This window comes from Pogona vitticeps, chromosome 5 (assembly GCF_051106095.1).
Source record: "Pogona vitticeps strain Pit_001003342236 chromosome 5, PviZW2.1, whole genome shotgun sequence".
NCBI classification, from domain to species: domain Eukaryota; kingdom Metazoa; phylum Chordata; class Lepidosauria; order Squamata; family Agamidae; genus Pogona; species Pogona vitticeps.
Genome location: NC_135787.1, coordinates 8,932,031 through 8,955,340, shown reverse-complemented (window position 1 = coordinate 8,955,340; position 23,310 = coordinate 8,932,031). Strand labels below are relative to the sequence as shown.

The window sequence follows — 23,310 nt, the reverse complement described above, 5'->3', positions numbered from 1 at the left end:
TTATTTCATTCTGGCTAATTTATTATATTGCCCTAAAAATCCAGTGTGCCAACATTTTAGATAATAACACTGAACTACAGTGCAGGGCTATTGTATACAACATCCTTTCCTTTCCATCAATATGGGTATAACAACAAAGGGGAATTTTGCAGAGTTCATTGAATTCATGTTCTCTCCTGCTCTTAAGGATGTAATGAAGGGCTTCATTTGCATTTGGAGTTTTTACTGTAATTATTCATAAACCGAGTGGTAAAAAGAGAAGCAGAAGTGACTTGGAAAGAGTGTAAATTCCTGTCACTGTAACTACTTGTACTTTTGGGTTGCATACAATCACAGCTACACTGAAACTTTATCTTTCTGTTGTCTTCTATGCTCAGCAATCATTAGTCAGTGAGGGAAGATTGAACATTGGGGTAAAAATTAACCAGGCAGCCCTTTTTGTTGGCAAAATGCTCACCTGCATTTGTCTTCTTGGCTAGCACAGTTCACAAATTGTCCCTCTTGAGTGTGATTCCATTGGCCCCAAGGTGCTGTGAAAAACTCGAAGACTTTCACGGCCAGGATGCTTGTTGTAGGATTTTTGGGCTGTTTGGTCATGTTCTGGAGATTCCTCCAGAACACGGCCAAACAGCCCGAAAAACGTATTTACAACCAAACTCTTGTTTCTTACAAAAACCGTTGAACAGACTATACTACCTGAGCATTTTCGCTCATATTTGAGATTCTACAAGAACTAGAGTTTTGAAACCTAGTAGACCCACAAAGATGGTGAGCTGGGGTTTCAGCACCCTGAGTCCAAAAGTTAATCTGGATATGATTTTGCCATAACTATTGTAAGGGCTAACGTTTTTGTACAAGTGCAACTACATTTGGTTTAGCCAAATGCGGTTGAGAAAAATGTAAGAAATCTGGGCTTTTGAAATGTGGGACTGGCTAGAGAGAAAACTAGGTCCATTGCCACCATTTGTCACTTAGTCCTCAAGTACTGCTCCTAATATTAAACAGAGAGAGCTTCGTTTCAATGGGTTCTGAACTGCATTTGATCTCTCGTAAGAGATTGTCTGTGAAATGAATTGAAAATGGTATGATCAACTAAATAGACTTTAATCTCAGCCAGACCTGTACCCATCTGTTGAGATAACTGAAAAATTGCTTTTGATTTTAGAGACTTTGCTATATGATTTTATATACTTTGCTATGTGTTACTTCTGCAGTTAATAATAGCATACACAACCAGACAACAACAAAGTATATATGATTTTATATACTTTGCTATGTGTTACTTCTGCAGTTAATAATAGCATACACAACCAGACAACAACAAAACAATAAGAAATAACAATTAAATAATGATGGCACGTAGCAACAATAAAATATTAGTGAACTTATTATCAAAACGTGTTGTAGTTAATAAATTTTAATCAAGTGTGCCCTTCAGCAGATTTGAATGCAAAAGTGGAAGAAAAGTTGACGATTTTGATTGACATATGCAATCAAACTGTGATAGATTTTGCAAAAATTATCCTTTTTATTTAGAATCCATTGTGTGATGAAACTCCTTTGTTAACTTAAGAGAGAAAGGCTTCAAAAAATCTACAGTTAAAGTTTATGTCTAATAATTTTAAAGCTGATATTTGATTATTTTTTAAATTAACGTGTAGTGTTCGGGATAGTTGGCTTCTTGGTAAAAGTAACTGGTAACTAGGAAGGAATCCTTGTGTGGCATGTGGCTAAAATCTCTCCCTGTGCACCTGTGGCCTCTGGGCCTTCATATAGCCTCATGCGTGGTCATTGGGGACCATAAAAGTTGCCCCTCTTTGTCATATGTTGCTACAGGGTTGATATAGTAAAAAATCTTCTGCAAGTTTCTGCTCAGAATTGTGTGCTGGGGACTGCTGTCTGTTTGTGGGTTTGCAGTTTTGATGCCTTTGAAATGTCCTTTAAAGCAGTGGTCCCCAACCTTGGGCCTCCAGATGTTATTGGACTACAGCTCCCAGAAGCCTTCACCACCACCTCTGCTGGCTAAGATTTCTGGGAGTTGAAGTCCAAGAACATCTGGAGGCCCAAGGTTGGAGACCACTGCTTTAAAGAACTTCACAGACATTGATAAATTGTACATTAATGGACATTACTTGCTGGAGGAGAGCTTTGTGGTTATCCTGGACTGCCAGAAGAAGGAGCAAGTGGAAGTTGGATCAAACCAAGCCTGAACTTCTTTTGGAATAAAAATGACAAAACTGAGGCTGTCATGCTTCGGGTGTACCATGAGAAAGTAAGACTCTCTGGAAAAGACAATAGGAGAAGTTGAAGGCAGTGGGGAAAGAGGAAGATCAAATCAGATGGATTGATCAATAAAGGAAGTTGCAGCCTTGAACCTGCAAAAGCTGAATAGTGCTGTTGAAGATAGGACATTTTGGAAGGTCATCAGGTTGCCTTAGGTTGGAGGCAAGTTGACACCACGTAACATCACCAGCAACAGCAACAATTATTACTAGCTACCACTGAATGTACTTTCCTCAATATGAAATTAGACTGGATATTGTGTTTTTAAAGTCATGGATGTGTTTCACTGATTCCAATACTTAGTTTTATGTATTAAATTTAAGCTTTAGTTTTCTTCTTCTAGCCTGGAAAAAACTCATTTGTAACTAGGTAACCAGGAATCTTAATGAAGGTGAAAGTGGAGAGTGCAAAAAATGATCTGAAGTTCAACATAAAAAAAAAACTAAGATCATGGCCACTGGTCCCATCACCTCCTGGCAAATAGAAGGGGAAGATATGGAGGCAGTGACAGATTTTACTTCCTTGGGCTCCATGATCACTGCAGGTGGTGACAGCAGCCACAAAATTAAAAGATTCCTGCTTCTTGGGAGGAAAACAATGACAACCTAGACAACATCTTAAAAAGCAGAGACATCACCTTGCCAATAAAAGTCTACATAGTCAAAGCTATGGTTTTTCCTGTAGCAATGTATGGAAGTGAGAGCTGGACCATAAGGAAGGCTGACCACCGAAGAATTGATGCTTTTGAATTGTGGTGCTGGAGGAGACTCTTGAGAGTCCCCTGGACTGCAAGGAGATCAAACCTATCCAGTCTGAAGGAAATCAACTCCGAGTGCTCAGTGGAAGGACAGATCCTGAAGCTGAGGCTCCAATCCTTTGGCCATCTCATGAGAAGAGAAGACTCCCTGGAAAAGACCCTGATGTTGGGAAAGTGTGAAGGCTGGAGGAGAAGGGGACGACACAGGACGAGATGGTTGGACAGTGTCATCAAAGCTACCAATATGAATTTGACCGAACTCCGGGAGGCAGTGGAAGACAGAAGGGCCTGGCGTGCTCTGGCCCATGGGGTCACGAAGAGTTGGACACAACTTAATGACTAAACAACAACAACCAGGCATTTTAATGTGAGTTTTCTTTACTGATCATGTTCAGAGTGCTTCAGTGTAGATTTCAGGGACTAATAAGATAGAATGTACATCCCTAGGTTGCATCCTGCCAACCTAGCAGTTCGAAAGCATGCAAATGCGAGTAGATAAATAGGTACCATCATGGTGGGAAGGTAACGGCTTTCCGTGTCTAGTCGCACTGGCCACGTGACCACGGAAACTGTCTATGGACAAACACTGGCTCTATGGCTTGGAAACAGGGATGAGCACTGGACCCTAGATTCGGACACGACAGGACAAATTGTGAAGGGGAACCTTTACCTTTACCTAGGTTGCAGGGTTGTGTGTGTGCTGCAGTTTTATAGAGTGTGATGCTGATTGCAGACTTAACCTTTCTTGTAAAAATTCTTATCTTGTTAAGGGCGTATGTTTTATGACATTGCAACGTTTTTGGATGGTACTTGTTAAAGCTGGAGGAGTTACTGAATAACATTTTAAAGTGGTCAGAGAGCAAAGTCTTGTGTAGCTTTCTCTATTTTCATGGCTGGCAGAGTAAAATAAAAAAAAAAGATCATTACAAGTTGCAGAAGTCTGTGTTTGGTGCAGAATGTGAGTTGCCTCTCCGGGAGGGGGATTATAAACAAAGCAATTTTCAAGCTTTCTGACTTGCAAGTTGAAGCAGTCAGAAAAGAAGAGAAAAGTCTTCACTGCCAAAGTGCTGATTTAATTCGCAGTACATTGTAGATACGGTACTCAGTATGACACAATAGGACTCAGAAAGGCTGGGTTCAAATGCCTACTCAGCCAAGGAAGCTCACTGCTAGTGTGGAACTGGTAAAACCACTCCTTAAATATCTCACTGACCTTGAAATCCCTGTTAGGGTTGCATTCGGTTCCCACTTGACAGTACATAACAATAACTTTGTAGTGAATGCTGTTATGACAAAAAACCTCCCATGGTTAAAATCAAAGGAGGATTCCTGTTGAGTTCTCAGTTCTCTGAATTTTTCCTTTGTATGCAGAAAATCATGTGATGTCTTCCAAATTGTGGCAAGAAATGCAATCGAACAGTCCTATTGGATTAGTAGGCATTTAGCCTGTGAAAACAGGAAGCTAGCTGTCGGGCTTGAGATATGGAACTGTGGTGTGTCTTAAATGGTCTGGATCACTTTAAGAAGGGTGCTGTTTTTGTGTGGCTGTTTCTCGGCTGCTCCTGAGTTGATACACGAGTAAGGGCAAAATTAAAGCTTTCCTGTGGGAGGGAAGCCAGGAGGGGAGTGTCCTTCAGTGTTCGGTGACTCTGCCCGGTAGGAGGAAGAAATGCTGTTTTGGTTAAGTTGCTGCTTTACCCACTTGTTGAGTCTGAATTAGGCCTTACGGAGGGACAGAAAATGTAAGTATGAACCCGGAATCATGTTTCAATTTATGCTCGGTTCCTGTTTGACAGGGTGGTCAGTTATTTGGCATTTTAAGGCAAGCTGTATCTTCTCTTCTCTCCAAATCATCCTACTCCCACCAACTTTAGTTACCTTCTGCTAAATTTTACTGTTGACGTGGTGATCAATCTTTTTATGAAGCAATTCTCTGAGAAGAAGTGTTAGCAGGTTGAATTGGATTTAAATCCAATAGATATAAATCATGATTTATATTTAAAAATGAATTTTAAAAATTTAAATTGTGATTTAAATCTGGATATGCTCAGGATTTAAATCTGGATATGGTCACAATTTAAAATTTATTTTTAAAAAAAAAATCATTGATTTTTATCCACCCTGATTCTTAGTGTAGTGAACCAGATAATCAGATTTTTGTTGTAATGTCAACATAGGGCTTTATTTAAAAATTTTTAGCCTTTTACTTTCAATATATTCTTGGTAAATTTTAAAGTTCTTATTTGATTTACACAGATTAATCACAGCCAAAGGCTAAAGAAAAGTTGTTCTTTCCATTTGTTTTAATAGATGTAGCTATGTTGCTGTGTAATAAAAAGAGAGAGAGAGACTAAAACGACTAATGAATATTAAATCACCTCAATGTGTATTTTGTATAATAAGCTCCCTTTCTGTTCCTTTTCTTATCTTGATTTTTCAATCTTTTCTTTGGATCATGGCTTGCATGACATTTTTCTTTCTTTTCCTTTTTTGCTGTTTGCAAAGACTCTTGGGAGGATTTGACAGATTTGGTGGAGCAATTGCGTGATGATACAGAAGGTGCGTGCCACACCAACATCTTTCTGCTGTTATTTCCATTTCATTTTCATCTCGCTTTTATTGTCTCTCTTTGAGCTGGATCACCAGTTACTTCCCAATGGTAGTACCTATGAATTTTATGTGTGTATAACCATGTTGTTCTCATTTTTCTTTGATTAAAATTTGAATTTCCATTTATAAACCAGTCACACACATTATGTTCTCGGAATATTTATTTGAGATGCAATGTACTATTGATGACTGCCAGAGAGGTGGCACAGCCCACTTCATATTCTGTAGTTTCTCACTATGTAGTGGTCTGCATTTGAAGTTTTGGGGTTATTATATGTGTAAAATGCTCCATTAACTCATATAATATGGAGGGGTGAATATTTCCATTGTCATTGTTCTTCACCTGCCCATTCTGACACGTTCCTAAAATTTTTGACAAATGCATGATACCCTTGCACTGTTAAATATATTGATAGCATTTTTGCTAATTTCCTGTGGCAGATGTTAAATGTGGCTATTTCCGAAACCTATCTTAAGGTTCCTTTGTTTCTTGTTTATTTTTTGGCACACAACTTCAGAATTACTGGAGTGCAGATGCGTGTATTTACTGCATGAGCACAGTTGTGCAGATCATTAAATGCTGATAGTAGTGGCACATACATATGGGAAATGCACAATAGTATCAGCACATTGCAGGAAAGTGAAATTGGGATGTAATGGGTACTGCTTTGAATACATCTTTAGACTGCAATCCTGAGCATATCCAGATGAGTCCCCCTGATCTGACCTCGGATGAGGCCCATTGATCTTAATAGGATTAACTTCTGAGTGGACATGCACAGGTAGCCCTGCATCTCTCAAGCTACATGTGGTGTTATGAGACACATTTGTTTCAACTCAAGTTGTTTAAATTCAGATTGGATGGAAGCTTGATTGAGACAAACTTGCACTACCCTGTTTCCCCAAAAATAATACCTAACTTGAAAATAAGCCCTAGTATGATTTTTCAGGATGCTCGTAATATAAGCCCTACCCCAAAAATAAGCCCCAGTTAAGTGAAACCCCATCTTCCACCCTTGTGCAGCAACCAGAAGAAGAGGACATGACTGTATTTGAATAAATGTAGATTGTCGTACATAGAAAAAAATAAAACATCCCCTGAAACTAAGCCCTACTGCATTTTTGGAGCAAAAATTAATATAAGACCCTGTCTTATTTTCGGGGAAGGACGGTAGGAAAAGTGAGCTTGCCCCTTCCTGTGGCTTAATAATACTCTTCCTACTTTTTCCAGTTACTTTTCTGCCTGCTCTTTGAAAAGAAAATGTACACTTTTGATTTTGGAGGTCATGGGGGGGCCTCTAGGAAGAATATGCTTCTGGCAGTATATTTCAGGGAAGTAAGGGTAGGAGGGCCAGCATCTTTTGGTCTTGAAATCAGCTCTTGCCCTTCATTTATAAAAGATTGAAACATACCTGGGAATAAACAAAATAGATCTGTTGTTATATATACTTTAAACATCAGTAAAAGTGAGTGCATTATCAGGATAAACTTTGTTCTACCTGCTCAAAGTAATTTCATAGCACAAAGTATTTGGAATTTTGTGTTCTTATTACACACCGCCTGGCTTGTTTTTGGCAGTAAGCCCTGAACCCATTGTACAGCATATCACAGCTCAGTGTGGAAGGTATGTGGAAAAACAGGGCAGAGCGTGATGATGAGCTGAAGGGCCTCTGGGTGATATGCATGGGTGCAGTTACTGTCAGGATGAGTCTTGAATAGATTGTGTTCCTTGTGTTCAAGCTATAGAAGGATCTACCATCATTTACGTACAGTATATCACTGTGAACATTTTCTCTACTTCCACATTTATTATGCCTCACTTATTTTATTTGAAAGGCACTAACTTGTGGGAATGCTTGAACGCTAGAAAACCAAATCTCAGTGCGTCAGTCACCATGGGAGGAATGCCGAGCTTTTTCCCCCCACGTTCAGCAAATGAAAACATGTTGAAACATGATGCTTTCATTAGAGAGCCAAGTCATACGCTATACATACCATTAGAATAGTACTGTTTATCTTAAGTGTTCAATATGGAGAAAAATTGTAGCTGGCAGCTGAGTGACAGAATTAGGTGTTTTGATGGGAACATAGGATTTCCAATACCTTTAATGCTGGGATTGGGTGGAACTCTTGCAGGAAGGAAACAAGACTGTCATACCTTTACACTGATTCTCTTTTTCTAAAAGGAAATTTGGTTACTTTCCTGACATTTTAACCTCTGCCTGGCTGTGAAAAAGCAGGAGACCATAGCAGATTTGAGGAATGAACTGGGTCCCTTGTGAATTGCTGCAGGAACCTGGAGATGCAGGTGTTAACTGTTTTCCGTATAGGAACCTGCATTACTATTACCGTAACCAATATGGGCTTCGGCTCTTCCTGATTAATATATACTGTACTTAATTTAATATAAACACAGACATTCTGCAAACAGGATCTCAGTGTTTTAAAAGATTATATTAATATTAGGATGGAGTGGAACTGAGAAGTGTAGCCTTTTTAAAAAACTTACTTTACTCTGCAAGGGTTTCCCCATTTAGAATTGGTTATTTGCCCTTTGCTACAAACTTAAAGGTACTCATATGATACTTACAAGTTTGGCTGTGCAAGACAAACTATTTCCTGCCAGACTATGGTCCATCAAGTGGGAAAATGGTACTATGGCAAAGGTTTACCCCCATCCTGTTGAGATCCTGATGACATTTCCTTTCCTCTGCCTGGTGCTGTTTTCTTTTAATATAGAGGAGCATGCCCTCTATTCCCTTAGCCCAGCTTTTTGGCTATTATGAGTACTATTCTGACATAATTCTGTTTTACATTAGATGCAGTTAAACTATATGCGGCTGCTTACATTTGTTTAATGTTTCATGCCTCCCCCTCACTTGGCAGAAAATAAAATGTAGATGTATAGAGGAAGCAGAATTCCATGAAGGAAGAACAAGCATGTGATCTGTGACTCTCCTTTTAGTATCAAAACACACATTGCCATAGAATTTGAAGGGAAAGGTTGTAATTGTATGAGTTGGGGAGATACCTTGGTTTGCACAACCTTGAATGTTAAATAATAGAAAAACTTGTACTGTTCAAAGTTGGCTAGAAAGGTTGATGAAGGCAAATCAGTGTAGTTCAATGCAAAAAAGGGCTTAAAAGAAAAATGCCCTGACAAGTTTTATACAAAAGTACAATGTATAAAAACATCACAAAATTCTTACATTTTATGGTGTCCAATGTGTGATATATAATTTTTGCCCTTTTCCTTAAAGGAATTCTTCACATTTAGTTGTAATTAAAATTATTCTGCCACGTTAGAAAAGATCAGTAAACTGTTGGTTCTATAACATTTTTGAGGTTTGTAATTTGGCACCATCTTATTAAAAGTGCTACAACTGGTAATGGTAAGAATGAATGTTACTGTAATAGTTGAAGCACTTCTAACAGCTAACCAGAGGAAATAAAACTTCTCAATATGATAGTTTAATTGTCTTCTGTCCAGTTGCTTATTTCCTCATTCTGGCTTAAAGTGCCAAGTTAACTCATTGCAAACACTAATATATTATAGATATTTTATATATTGCAATGTTTATGGAATACTTAAGCCTGCTAATGGTACAACTGAACATAAACACTCATACTTTCAACAGAACAAAACCAGGTAAAATCAGTTCAAGAGGCATAGTTGTAAGTAGTAAAATTTTGGCAGTATAGGAATTGCATTCCTCCATTTGCCTCAAGTTCTCAAAATCTTGTCACTCAGTCCTATGAGCTGCTCTCTTGGATAGGTTTGTACACCAAGAGAATGCCTCAACTTGCACTCTTGAGATGAAAATTGAATATATCTCCTGGGGGACCAGCAGAGACATTTGGCCTCACCTCGGGGGGGAGGGGAGAGGGCTAATCTCAGCCCATGTATGCATTAAAAAACAACTATTCTTTATATTAAAATATGATCATCTCTCTCCCCAAGCATTGAAGTGTGTGTTTATAGTCAGAAATGGCCAGGCTTTTTCTGAACTCTCGCAGAGCCTGGACAACTTCTGCACCTTTCTTCTGCTTTGTAGCGCATCTGTGGGTGGGTGAGTGGGAAAGAGGGCATACTTTGTGTGAGGCTTTGTGTTATTTTGATCAGAATAATACACAGTGCTTCCACCGGCTGAAACCTTTGTCAGGGCTTTTGGGCATGCCAATCCGTTTCACAGCTTTTCTGTGAAAGGGTGGCTGAAGACTGGGTGGTTTCACCCCTCTTTGTTAACAAAAAAGAAAGCCTGGTTTCCCTTGGAAACTGAAGAAATGATGTTGTTTAAGGAAGATGAGATGGTGATTAGTTTGCATTCCTTGTTGCTCATGTAATTTTTGAGTCCAAATCTTGGCCTTTGATGTTGGGAAAGTGTGTAGGCAAGAGGAGAAGGGGACGACAGAGGATGAGATGGTCGGACAGGGTCATCGAAGCGACCAACGTGGATTTGACCCAACTCTGGGAGGGAGTGGAAGACAGGAGGGCCTGGCGTGCTCTGGTCCATGGGGTCACGAACAGTCGGACATGACTTAATGACTAAACAACAACAACAGTTGCCTTCCTAGCTAAGCAGGCCATTTTATCTGTTCTGTCTGCCTCTCTCTACAGCACCAAGACAACGACAGATTCTTAGTCAAGGAACAGTGCGAATTGTGGGGACAATGACAATGTGATCGGTTCATAATGTAAAAACAAGCACCAGACAGTTCTATTATAGCAAAATTGTATGTTTTGAAGTAAAGTAACATTTTAAAACATCCCCCTTTGTGTGAATTCATTTCCCAGACAGTCACATTCCTGTCCGTGTGCTGAAATATGTGACTTTTTGTTTGTTTCCATTGCAGAATGGAACGTGCGTCGGATTTTGCAGTAACTGCAACCTTTTGTACTTGTGGACTTGTGATAGAGTAATATAAGGAGACTTGGTTAGGCCTGATAATGAGCTTGGAGGCTTTCTACTGTAACAAATATCTTTCACTTATGTACATTATATACGAGCTTGGCTGTGAATTCAGTTTCTCCTTGGTATTGAAGACTTCCATCTTCCTTCTCCCCTTTTTACAGAAACAATTTTGATTAAAATGGGGGTCAAAGGATAGAGTTTTGTAAGGGAGGAGATCACTCAAGGCTGATGCGTTCTTCTGTCATATTACGTAGGCCAATACAGTGAAATTACAGTAGAAAGAGATGGTGGGCGTAGCTGCTACCAAGAATCAAAAATCAAATTATGCTGGAGTAGAATGTCCTTTTCTTTGGAAACAAGGAAAGGGATCTACTAGGATATCAGAATAGATTCAAGAGTTAGATGTAAGGCTAACTCTTGATTTAGCCTAACATGATTTCACTCATCAGTGAAATCAAGGATGTTTCTAAAAATCTATTTCCTCCCTCAGTGGTTGCCCTAGATGATTCATTCAAGTCCAGCAAGGCTTCCATGATGTGGGATGTGCGTTCTAGACATTAACTTTGTAAATAGGACCCAACAGTTCTTGAGCAGGACCTCAGTTTTATGTGATTCCATAGATTTTTGTATGGATTGTTTTATTTCCTCTGATAGCCTGAAAATCAGAAAAGTCTGTGGTTTTCAAAGTGAGTTTGTGTTTTGAAAGAGACAGACGTGTTCACTGCTCTGTGTGAATGTGAGAAATAACAAGCCAGATCAGCCCTGATTTCCAACTCTGATTTAAATTATTCCTGGGAAATTCTTGTTTCTCTCTCAATGTGATATATTGTTGGGAAGTCTTAGAATTCTTGCCAAAATCTTCAGAATTGCTGTCAATAGTTTCCTTGAGTGCCACTTATTCTTTTGGAGTGGTAATACTACCGATTTTCCCTCTGCAACTTTGTGTAGACAAAGGAAAAAGAACTTCCATGTCTCTCTCAAAAGTGCGTAATCTCTGCTATTTGAAATGTGGATAAATGAGGATTATTTGAGGTGGAGACTGCTTTGGGTAAGATGACGATGAAAAATGTGTATAAAATTTTTTACCAAACAAGAGTGCACTTTTTGGGGGTGAAATTACATGATAAATTGTGCCTATATCTTTTTCAAGCTAAATTGTTGATGCAGTACTGTAGTTTTGTGTGGTGCATAACCTAATCCTAAATATGCAAATTACTGTGTCCTGTTAAGATACTTTCTAGAGTTATACAGATTTGAGTCAGAGGTTAAATAGATTTTAAAAACAAAAACAAGATGCTATGATCAGATTTGGGTGCTTTGGCTCTGATTGATTGAAATGAGGACATTACATTCTGAACATGTTCATTCTCAGAAGATACAAATCTACTACATTTATGGAGCAAGAAATAAAATTTCTGACTTGGGATGTAGTAAAAAAAAGTAACAGATTAAGAATTAACTTGAACAATGAGGAAGAAAGTGCATTTTCTATCTGGGGTGGTGTACAGACTTCCCGGCAGGATCCAGGTCCACCAGATAGATTACCTTGCATCACCACCTCATGTTAACAAAGGTGATCAAAAGTTACAGGTTTTTTAATTTCTTTGCTATGGAAAAAAACAAGTTTACAAAACAAGATATTAACGTCGCATTTTATATTACATATGTCACATTAGAGCTGTGATTAATGCACAGCCGCCTAGAGTGGTCGTAAGACCAGATAGGCGGGATATTGATTGAATGAATGAATGAATGAATGAATGAATGAATGAATATGTCTACAAATTGTGAAACTCACTGCTTGGTGTTGCCTGTTTTATTGTGGACCCAGATTACTTGAGAGTTGACAAAGACAAAATATACCTCAGTTAAACAAAATATTACATGAAAAACTGTGGCCCGCAGAAATACAAATATTTACCATCTCTGCTTTTCAAAATTCCTAACTTTTCTCTTAGGAAACTTCTCTCTAACCAGCCTCAGTAAAACTTCCTCATAATTAACCTGCAGGTTTCATTGTTTTCTTTCCAAACATAAGCCCTCCTTTTCCTGTCAGGTTGTGTAGTTTCCTAGATGAAAAAAAAAAATGAAATAGTTGTGAAGTTTCCCAAAACGTTTTGAACATGTTGTCCTCCCCTGTTTACTCAGGTAAATGGATAAATCTCTCTGACCTGATTGCCAGTGCCACCACAACGATAACCCTTATATATAAAAAAGCAAATCCCTCAAGCTTTCCCTAGTATGTGCAAACACTGCCTTTGACCGTCTGCTTCCATAGGTTAAATATGACAGTCACCATGTTAAAAACAATCAGTCTTGCAGCAGAGTAAAAAAAGGTTGGTTACTGAATTTCCCTCATCAAACTCTGTATATGTGTTTTATTGCAGATCCCAATTATCTCATGGCTAATGAACGTATGAACCTGATGAATATGGCTAAACTGAGCATAAAGGGCTTAATTGAATCTGCTCTTAACCTTGGGAGAACACTGGACTCTGACTATGCACCTCTTCAGCAGTTTTTTGTAGTGATGGAACACTGCCTTAAACATGGCTTAAAAGGTGGGTTTCAGAAGATGACAGACCTGTTTTGTCTGAAATTTGTGCCCAAATGTTAAGTTGTAATTAGTGTGGTATATTTCTTTATCACAAGACAGTCTTTATGAGTATGAATTTACTGAATGAATTTTGTATCCTCCCTTTACATCATTTAGGTCCACTGAAGCTTACAAATCATATTTGAATCAAGTTGTTTTTCCATCTTATTATTGACAGGCTTTTGCATATAGATCCCCTCTCCCCATTCCATCAACAGATTCCCTCAATCCATGCTGATTTTTGTGATACCAGTATAAAGAGGAACACTTGGCAAAGCACCCTTAAAATAACCAATACTGTGAATCGGCAAGATATAAACTTCCTGGTTAGGTCTACTCCTAGCCTCCTGTTCTCTTCTTGGGCAGTGGACTCAGTGACATTTGGAGCCCTCATAGGAGGTTGTCGATGGAATTACCCTTTTGGCCATCTCCTTGTCAGCATCGCTGATGCTTCTACAACGCTTAGGGCCCTTCAGGCCACATGGAGCCCCTCAGGTCAAATTCAGTACCAGGAAGAATAGCAAGTGGCTTGCCAGTTTGCACTATTTAAGTAAAAGAGGTGTGTGTAAAGACGTCTATGCAGCACCCAGAAAGTTGCCCAGAAAACATTTCTCCGCTTCTAAAGATTTAAAAAAATAGTTATTACCCAGAGGCATATAGTGGGGTTGTATGTAATGATTTTGTAGGAGCAAAGTTACCTGTTAATTGACATTTGTGGAATAATTCTAAGTGAAAGGACAAAGCATTATTTTGGAAATATTATAGGCTTCTTCCTTGCATGAACTCTATGCCTGCTTTTTATGTGCAGAGTTCCTTGTCTGAAACCATTACATGATTTATAAGAAAAGGAAGACCCAGCTTAGCAAGGTGTAAAGTGGTGCCTCACAAGACATTTGCCTCGCAGGACGATTAATCCGCAAGATGATTGTTTTTTGCTATCGCTGTGGCGCTTCGCAAGACGATGTTTTCTATGGACGATTTTCGCAAGACAATTTTTCCCCATTGGAACTCATTAATTAGATTTCGGTGCATTCCAGTGGGGAACCGCGTTTCGCAAGACGATGTTTTCACAAGACAGCATTTTTTGCGGAATGAATTAACATCGTCTTGCGAGACACCACTGTAATTCTGTGTGGTTTCAAATAGCGTGAAGTTGCCCGTTCAGATACAATGAATAATAATGTTTCTGTCTAGCCAAGAAGACTTTTCTGGGCCAAAACAAGTCATTTTGGGGACCTCTGGAATTGGTAGAGAAGTTTGTACCTGAAGCTGCAGAAATCACAGCAAGTGTTAAAGATCTGCCAGGATTAAAGTAAGTGAAGTCCTTCTCTGTTTTTAGTTTACAGTGGGCGTGAGAACTGTGGCCCTTCTAATGTTTTTGGGCTGCAAATCATATTATCTTTCACCATGGGTACTTTTAATAAGAATTGCAGGACAAAAACACCTGAGTCTCTCTCTCTCTCTCTCTCTCTCTCTCTCTCACACACACACACACACACACACACACACACACACACACACAGAGAGAGAGAGAGAGAGAGAGTACTCTCCATCCATTATCTATCCATTCTCTTACACACTTCCATTTATATATGCCTGCCATCAGCACCTTCTGTCCCTTTTCTTTAGTTCCTGCAAAACAAGATTGTGGGATTGAGGAGCTGTACGGATCTCACAGAACTTCTGTCCTGCCCATGCTTTGAAATTAAAATTGACTCCACCCCAAAAAATAACCACTTCTGTGCCCAAAAGCCCTAAGTAGTACAATTGGACATTTCTGTCCGTTCTTAGATAGGGACTGTTATCATGTCCCTGAAGGTTTTTTTAAAAATCAGATATTATTTCTGGTTTAGGAAAAGTCCTTCCTAACATAAAAGAAGGTCCAGAAGGAGCTCTTTTCCTATAAATAGCCTAAAATTACTAATTGAATTTACCAGAGAGTTTATAAAAACAACGATTAGGTGCTGTTAAGTTGATTCTGACGTGTTCTCAGAACTTGTTTATATTCTTCGAGGCATGCCCTGGGACTTCTTTGCTTGCCTCATACGATAAAGGCTGGCTCTTTCACCCAAGAGGCACAGGGAGGAATTGAACTCACTGTTTCTGGAGGCACTAATAGCCATTTGTAGCAGATTTTTTTCTTCTTCCAAAAGTGATGTAGGGAGAAACAAAAAAGTGTCTTCCTTCACAACTCACATGCTGCACTTTATATGCCTTGGTGGCAGGAGTGGTAGCCATGGTGCAAAGAAGCCGTGGAAAATGAGGGGCATGTGTGAATTTGGAAGCTCAACCAGCTACAGTGTCAGAGTCTGTTTCCAAAGAAGGTGCTAATGCACTTTTTCTTTGGATTAACTTTTGGGATTGTATATATACCTCCCTTTCCTTGCTTTCCGCTGGTTCTCTGGCCCCTGACTCTTATTTATACAGGAATTAAGAAAAATAAAATGCTGGATTTTCCATACAACAAAGTATGGACACTACGGGCTGGCCACTTCCAGATAAGATTTTATTACGAACAGTTCCCTAATTTTAGACATCATGGAGTTCTGACTTACAGATGATTCTGATCTCCTCTAGTAAGTGTCCGGGAGGATTTGAGGAATCATGGGTTCTGAATTTCTAGTTTTCTGTGACTTATTCACCTAGTGGGAAAATTTGGTTAACTCTTATGAATGATTAGTAATTGGGTTGGAAAATAAAAGAGCAGATATTGTAAATCTGCCAAATAATTTTTGTGGCTACACTAATAATACTGTATTGACGTCAGAACAAAATATTAAGCTGGGATTCCTTCCTATTCCTTTCCTATTTTATCATGTATGAGCACTGTGCTAATATACAGTGCCCAGTTTTTGCTGCTTGGTTCCTAACACTAGCAGGAGTGATTACAATAAACCAAGGACTCAGTAGAAAAGAGCAGTTTAGCAAAGACACAGGGAGTCCCTTTCAGCTGCTGGTAAAATTCTGTGTTAGGGGAAATGGGATGTGTGTGGCTGTTTTCCTCTGGTGGGTGGGAAAGTTCAAGCTCTTACTGCCAGTAATAGAGCTTAAGAGAGGGATTTTCACCCTTAGACAAAGAAAGGCACTATACAAGAGGTAGGAAACCACCAAACAGTGGAGACCTGAGAATGGGATACAGCCATCTGGGGAACTCCAATGAGGTGGATTGAGCCCAGTGGCCAGGACTTCCCCATTGTTGGTTTACAAATTCCCACTCCCACGTGGACATTTTTGGAGGGAATAAAACACATCTCCCCCATCCTGGGACTTTGTTTTGCCTTCCAGTTGAATGGTGGTAGATGTTTCATGCTTCTTGTGGCTTTTTTTTCTTCCTCTTCATTCAGAGTCCTGGTTTAGCATTATGTCTGCACTGAGGCTTTAACTTTACTTATGTCACCGTGAGCCAGGTCTGTAGCTATAAAAGTGGATTTAAAATTCATTAGTTTTTTTTTTAAGCACCAAGCAAACGATTTAGGTTGGACATTAGGTGAAGCATTTTCTTCCTAGTGAATACCCTGCTTTTTGTGGCCATACCCAGCTGCCAGAGGAGCCAAGCAAGTCTACATAGACAAAGATGCTGCTCATGAGTAATAGGCCAGCATTCTGGTTTACCATGTTGTGTGAATATGGCCTGCTCTTATTCTGGTGACCCAACTGAAAACCAGTTTGCATAGACCTCGAAAAGAGCAGCTAGCTTACAGTCTACACTAGCGAGGAAATTCCAGGGAAGGAAGTTGGAGCAGAGATTACTTGCAGCCTGATTTGTGATAGCCTTTATTTTTGTCTCTGGGACTTGACAGGACACCTGTGGGGAGAGGGAGAGCCTGGCTCCGTTTAGCATTAATGCAGAAGAAGCTTTCAGAATACATGAAAGCCTTGATAAATCGAAGGGAAATTCTCAGGTGAGTACTACTTTTCATCATCATCATCATCATCATCATCATCATCATCATCATCATCATCATCATCATCATCATCATCATTATTATTATTATTATTATTATTATTATTATTATTATTATTATTATTATTATTATTATTTCTAAATAATTTAATTTAGATTTTTGCCATGGAAGCATTAGTTTCAATAGATTAGTGTACAAGACATAAAGCAATTATCATCTTTGGCTCTGTCAGTGTGTGCTTTTATTGTTTAGTTTTGCTTTGCTTGATATGGAATCAGTGAAGCATTGGGAACAGTGTTATTTTAAGAGAACAACATAGCTGGAGTGTCCAGAACCTTGCTAAATTGTTACAGTGAGCTGAAATGCTTGCTGTCTCTCCTTGAGGTACCTTAGTGGGAAAGAAATGGATTGCAGCAGATATTACATTTGCTTCCACTGAGATGTAGGGTAAAAATTATGTCCTCTGCCACGGGGTCAGTGGTTATGAAACTGTGATGCTATAGAGCGGGGCTGTGAGGAGCCATTTTGTCTTAGAGACTGGATGGCCTCTGGGGATCCTTTTGGTGGTCTGTATAATAGTAGATTCTTAAGGAAATCAAAAGCTCACTGGAAGGACAGATCCTGAAGCTGAGGCGCCAATCCTTTGGCCATCTCATGAGAAGACTCCCTGGAAAAGACCCTGATGTTGGGAAAGTGTGAAGGCACGAGGAGAAGGGGATGGCAGAGGACGAGATGGTTGGACAGGGTCATCGAAGCACCCAACATGAATTTGACCCAACTCTGGGAGGCACTGGAAGACAGGAGGGCCTGGCGTGCTCTGGTCCAAGGGGTCACGAAGAGTCGGACACGACATAATGACTAAACAGCAGCAACAACATGATAGTAGTGGATGTGTCTCTGCACCTAAAGAGTGTGCAGTACTATTTCTATGTTAAGCACTAAGATAGTGTCTCAAGGAGACACTGGCTCCGTGCCTTAGTAGCTTTGCCTGCTGTGGCCCTTTCCTCATAGAGAAAGAGACACAGAGGCTCTGAAACTGGAGGAGCTGCTTCTGAAGGCCCTGGCTTTCATCTCTGTCTGTGACAGCGGAAAGAAACTGTGTGTGGTCGTCTGAGCTGCAGTCATGCCCAAGTCCTGTTTTAAGTGAAAGAAAAACTATGGATTTAGTTGTGTGCTACGCCTTCAGCATAACGTGCTGCAGGAAGATTGGAGGCCAAAAAGATGATAATCTCTGTCCCTTAATTCCCATAGTCATGTCTTTAAGCTAGGATTGCTCTACTTGCAAGAGACACCAATAGCTGAGCAAACATTCTCCTACAGAATGTCTGGCCTCAGTTTCTGTCCCCACACCTTTGGAATCTGAACTGATGATAGACATTGAAAATAGTGAACGCTAAAGCCTGCTTTTGACCTTTTTCACTTGTCAGAGCAGGAGCTCTGGTGATCATAATGACCTCAGCAACAAGATTTTTTGATATACAGTAGCTGAGATGGAGTTTGGTTCCAAACAGAATTATATTGTGCAATTACCCGACTTGGTTCATGGAATTTTACTGGGTGATGTCAGATTTTGGTTGTTGTAGGTTTTTTTTTCAGGCTGTTTGGCCGTGTTCTGGAGGTTTTTCTTCCTAACGTTTCTCCAGTCTCTGTGGCATGTCAGATTTTGTTTGGAATCCTCCTGTGTTTTCCCACAGCTGCTCCCTGCCCCCAGTAAATACAAACATTAAGATAGAAAAAGATAATAGGTTCATCATGCCTTCTGACTGATAGTGATAGGAAATTTCTTTCCAGAGGAGACTTCTGTGATTCAACACCGTTTCTTTTCAATTTGTTTTGCAGTGAATTTTATGAACCTAATGCACTCATGATGGAGGAAGAAGGTGCCATAATTGCTGGCCTTTTAGTAGGCCTAAATGTCATTGATGCAAATTTCTGCATGAAGGGTGAAGATTTAGACTCTCAGGTGATGGATGTTTGTTTAAGAATGTTAACAGGGAGACCTAACAATCCAACTTATTGGCTAATTTCTTGATTATGGGCACTGAGTTGCTGAAGATGTTTCTCTGTGATGCCATACCTGAAATCCTGTTGATGCAGCTACACCTGTGGAAGACTGATGATGTCATCAGCAGGGTGATTTTTCAGAAATTAAACACTTCTGTCCCACAGTTCCTGTATAATCGCTTTCATTTTTTGAAAGCTGTAGAACTGGAATGGGAGGAAGAAGTCTTTAATTATAAATAAACAAATAAATTTAATTATAAAAATCACTGCTGTTGGTAATGTCATTCTCCTTGCAGTAATTTTCGCTCATTAAATACTTCTCAAATTTTGGCTCCCATGGCTTCCTGATGATGCAATGGGTTACATGGGAGCAGAGGGAATCACAGATCAGAAGAATAATTTGCAGAGTTGAATAAATTGTCTATTTCTGTCTGCATTGTTGTGGGTAATGAAAACTATGTTCCCCTTGTGCTGATCTGTTCCGTTTTGGAAATGCTCCCTGTCGAGGGAGAATCGATTGGTGTCTTAGATATAAACACAGTTCTCATATTTTTTGGGTGCAGTCATGTTTCAAAATGCACTGGTGGCCTAAAAAACTGTGTAATCCTCCAGGATAATGAACTTACTTGCAAGCCATAGTGTGAATGCACACGGCTTTTCCCATATGTTTTCTTTGGAGTGGCTGTGCCAGAGTTTTTAAAAGCTAAAGGGAGATGTGATAGCTGTTGAAGATTTTAAAAAAAACAACACAAAGATCTGGAGATACAGCTGCTCAGTAGGGTGGTGCTCAGTTTGGTTAATGAGAAAAGTTACATGTAAGAAGATATCTCACATTGTCTAGTGTGAAATATTACTATCTTCTGTTGCAGGTTGGAGTTATTGATTTTTCAATGTACTTAAAGGATGGAAACAGCAGTAAAGGAAGTGAGGGGTAAGTACTTTTCTCCATCCTGAAATAATGCTTCCCATACTTCTGTGAAATTATAATGCTTTGTACCTTTGGCTAGTGTGCAATTAAAGCTTTATTTATTGCTGCTGTTACTACTGGGACAAGTGATGGGAGCTCACTCTGTCGTGTGGATTCGATCTTATGACTGCTGATCTTCTGACCTTGCAGCACAGAGGCTTTTGCGGTTTAACCCGCAGCGCCACCATATCCCTTATCATGGCATATAATTATGATAAATATAACAGTAAAAATAATTCTATCTTCTTCCCTCCCTTATACATTCCTTTTTCTATAATATTTGGATACAACTGCTTAATATTCATTACAACCTTTTTTTAAAGGGACGGTCATATTACCGCAATTCTGGACCAGAAAAATTATGTAGAAGAGCTCAATAGACATTTAAGGTAAACAATAGTTTCAGATACTACGTATTACAGACTTTAAAAGATTTGATCAACAAATGTTTTGTTACTATGTTTCAGTACATTTACTCCAAATCTCTTTCATTTGTCAGTGCCACAGTCAACAATCTGCAGGCAAAAGTTGATGCGTTAGAAAAATCCAACACAAAGCTTACTGAGGAGGTATGTAGGAATGAAAGAAATGATTTTTATTTTTGTTCAGGAAAAAAATCCAAATGTTGGGGATTAGATAAATTAGGCTCAGTGTGAGAGATAAAGAAATATCTAAATCCAAAAGTATTTGTTTTCTTCCAAACCACTGGTTCTGGTTTGTGTAGTGAATATAAACAGTGTATGCCCAAATAAGAGACGGACTTTATTTACATTTGTCCACAGGTAAGTTCCATATTCCCGCCAACCTAGCGGTTCGTCCCGCCAACCTAGCGGTTCGAAAGCATGTAAATGCGAGTAGATAAATAGGGACCACCTCGGTGGGAAGGTGACAGTGTTCCATGTCTAAGTCGCACTGGCCATGTGACCACGGAAAGATTGTCTTCGGACAAATGCTGGCTCTATGGCTTGGAAACGGGGATGAGCACCGCCCCCTAGAGTCGAACACGACTGGGCAAAAATTGTCAAGGGGAACCTTTATTTATTTATTTTATTTATTTAATTTATATGCCGCCCACACTACCCAAAGGTCTCTGGGCGGCTTACAGCATTTAAAATACAATAAAGATATGTAAAATTAAAATACAATTAATATATATATAAAATTGCCATCGGACCCACAGCTAATATTATTTCAGTTAAAAGCCTTCTGGAACAGGAAGGTTTTGACCTGGCACGTCATCAGTGTCGGCGCCAGACGAATATCAGTCGGGAGGGCATTCCATAGTCTGGGGGCAGCTGCCGAAAGGCCCTTTGTCTACAAGCCATCCCTCTTACCTCCTTGAGGGACGGCTCTTTACCTTTACCTAAGTTCCATATGTTTGATTTGTAAGAAATGCAAGCTAAATGAATGAGGCTGGACCTGATGTACAGTAGCTGTGCCCAGTAGAGAACTGTGTTAGAACAAAGTCTTGTGGAGACCAGTAAAATACAAATAATGGAAATGGCTGGCATTCAGTTTTGCCAAGTTGGAATATTATTATCTTGTGAGAAGACACGATGGATAAAGTTACCATGGGATTACATGTTGCTAGGTAGGGTTAGGCCACCAAACATTCACTCTGCTGAGCATAGAATGGAAGGTGAGAAGAGGTGGGTGGGCTGGCCAGAAAATAAACTTTTCTTTTGTTAGTGAGTCTGGTGCACAGACGATAATGGCATGGCATCTTCTTTTGGGTTGATTTGTGACCATTGGAAATTGTCTCTACTGGAGATGGTGAGATTATTTTTGCAGAATCTCTCTAGCTATATTCTGCTAGAGAATGCCTGTAGCTGTAAGGTTGTGCAAGATTAATTTGTTGTGTATTCCATCATACTACAGGAGCATTCAGGTATTTTCAGCTTATATCCAGCCCTTTTTGTACATTGTGGTGCTGACTCTCACATTTTTCCGGACATTACCAAGAAAATATCAGTAGAAGAATGAAACAATAGTTTATTTGTTTACATCTTGCATTCTTCTTGATGCACAGCTTGCTGTTGCAAACAACAGAATTATAACTCTGCAAGAAGAGATGGAACGAGTCAAAGAAGAAAGTTCATATATTTTGGAATCCAACAGAAAGGTCAGTGGTGTATGCCTCAACAACCCCTTTTTTAAAAAGTGTGGAGGTAAATTGTCTCTGATGGATGTTTTAAATGCCTGATGTACTCTCAGAAGATACATAACACCAGAACTTGCAAACATTGGCTAGTCTTTACCCGCAAGGCAAGAAAAATAGAGAAGCTAGATTATGGATATTCCTTTGTGAGAAAGCAATAGTGACTGTATAATCACTTAAGAAGACTAATAAGAATAATTGTGTACCGTCAGGTCAGCGCTCACTTATGCCAACCCTTTTCAGGGCTTTCCTGGTAGGGAGTATTCAGAAGGTGGTTTAATATTCCCTTCCTCTTGTGACATTCTGGAAAGCAGCTTGCCCAAGGCTACCTAGGCTGGTTCCTCTAAGAATGCACAGTGGGGAACAGAACTCCCAGGCTCTGGCTCTGCAGACGGATATCTTGACTCACTGAGCTGTGCAGCCAGATAAGAAAACTGAATTGTGACTATTCCTGAAAGCTGTCACTGTCCAAAACAACATTCCAGACACTCTTCAACAAGGGCTATAGCATGGTAACTTAGAAAAATGTGCTCCCCAGTTTTTGAAAAGATAAAATCTATCTATTACTTAGAGCCGGCTTCACTTTGAGTGAAGCAGACCAGCTCTGTTACAAAACGAAACTAAGGCGTCTTTGGCCAGAATCCTGTTGACCTTCTGCTAAGTGGGAAGTGGCACCAGAGTAGTAACATGGGATCTGGCTGCTTTGTGTACATGTTGCCATTGTGCGAACATTGATCACTGTGAAGATAATATACTTTCTGCTTGCACAAACAGTTTAATCTCATGCTCAGTAGAATCCTGGCCTTTATATTGACATGGGTGGAGATAACTTTAGATGCTGTAGATGAGGTTAAAAAGTCAATAGATGCCAGACTGGGTAGATGAACCAGTAAGTGAAAGGGTGAATCTTCAAGAGAATCAAGCTTCAACTTTGAAATCTTCTCTGTGAAATGAATATTCCCACTGTTGAGTGGCTAAGTTCAGTATTCTCCAAATCACCAAAAAGGCAAAATAGTTTTAGAGAATTTGACTTATAAGAGGAAGCCTCTTTTTTATTTTTCACTGTTGTCTATTTACACCTGAATTTTCATTGTCCATTTTAAAGACCCGTACTCTG

At 39.5% G+C, this 23,310-nt stretch overlaps 1 protein-coding gene across 19 annotated transcripts in view; it reads left to right on the top strand.

Moving 5' to 3' along the window:
- RUFY3 (RUN and FYVE domain containing 3) overlaps nucleotides 1-23,310 on the top strand; it is a 48,569-nt gene that overhangs the window by 12,634 nt on the left and 12,625 nt on the right. For 12 of the 19 annotated variants that reach the window (XR_013545756.1, XR_013545758.1, XR_013545757.1 and 9 more), the window contains exons 2-10: nucleotides 5,546-5,599; nucleotides 12,951-13,124; nucleotides 14,354-14,471; nucleotides 16,960-17,061; nucleotides 18,904-19,027; nucleotides 19,938-19,999; nucleotides 20,359-20,424; nucleotides 20,535-20,604; nucleotides 22,065-22,157. Coding sequence is in view for 14 of the 19 variants with exons in the window: in XM_078394470.1 (XP_078250596.1) it covers nucleotides 5,546-5,599; nucleotides 12,951-13,124; nucleotides 14,354-14,471; nucleotides 16,960-17,061; nucleotides 18,904-19,027; nucleotides 19,938-19,999; nucleotides 20,359-20,424; nucleotides 20,535-20,604; nucleotides 22,065-22,157 (863 nt within the window). In the remaining 5 variants the exon portion in view is untranslated. Of the gene's footprint in view, nucleotides 1-4,546; nucleotides 4,783-5,545; nucleotides 5,600-12,950; nucleotides 13,125-14,353; nucleotides 14,472-16,959; nucleotides 17,062-18,903; nucleotides 19,028-19,937; nucleotides 20,000-20,358; nucleotides 20,425-20,534; nucleotides 20,605-22,064; nucleotides 22,158-23,310 lie in introns of those variants that run through there. The other 7 variants (XM_073002073.2, XM_020805224.3, XM_078394473.1 and 4 more) reach the window with 3 other exon arrangements.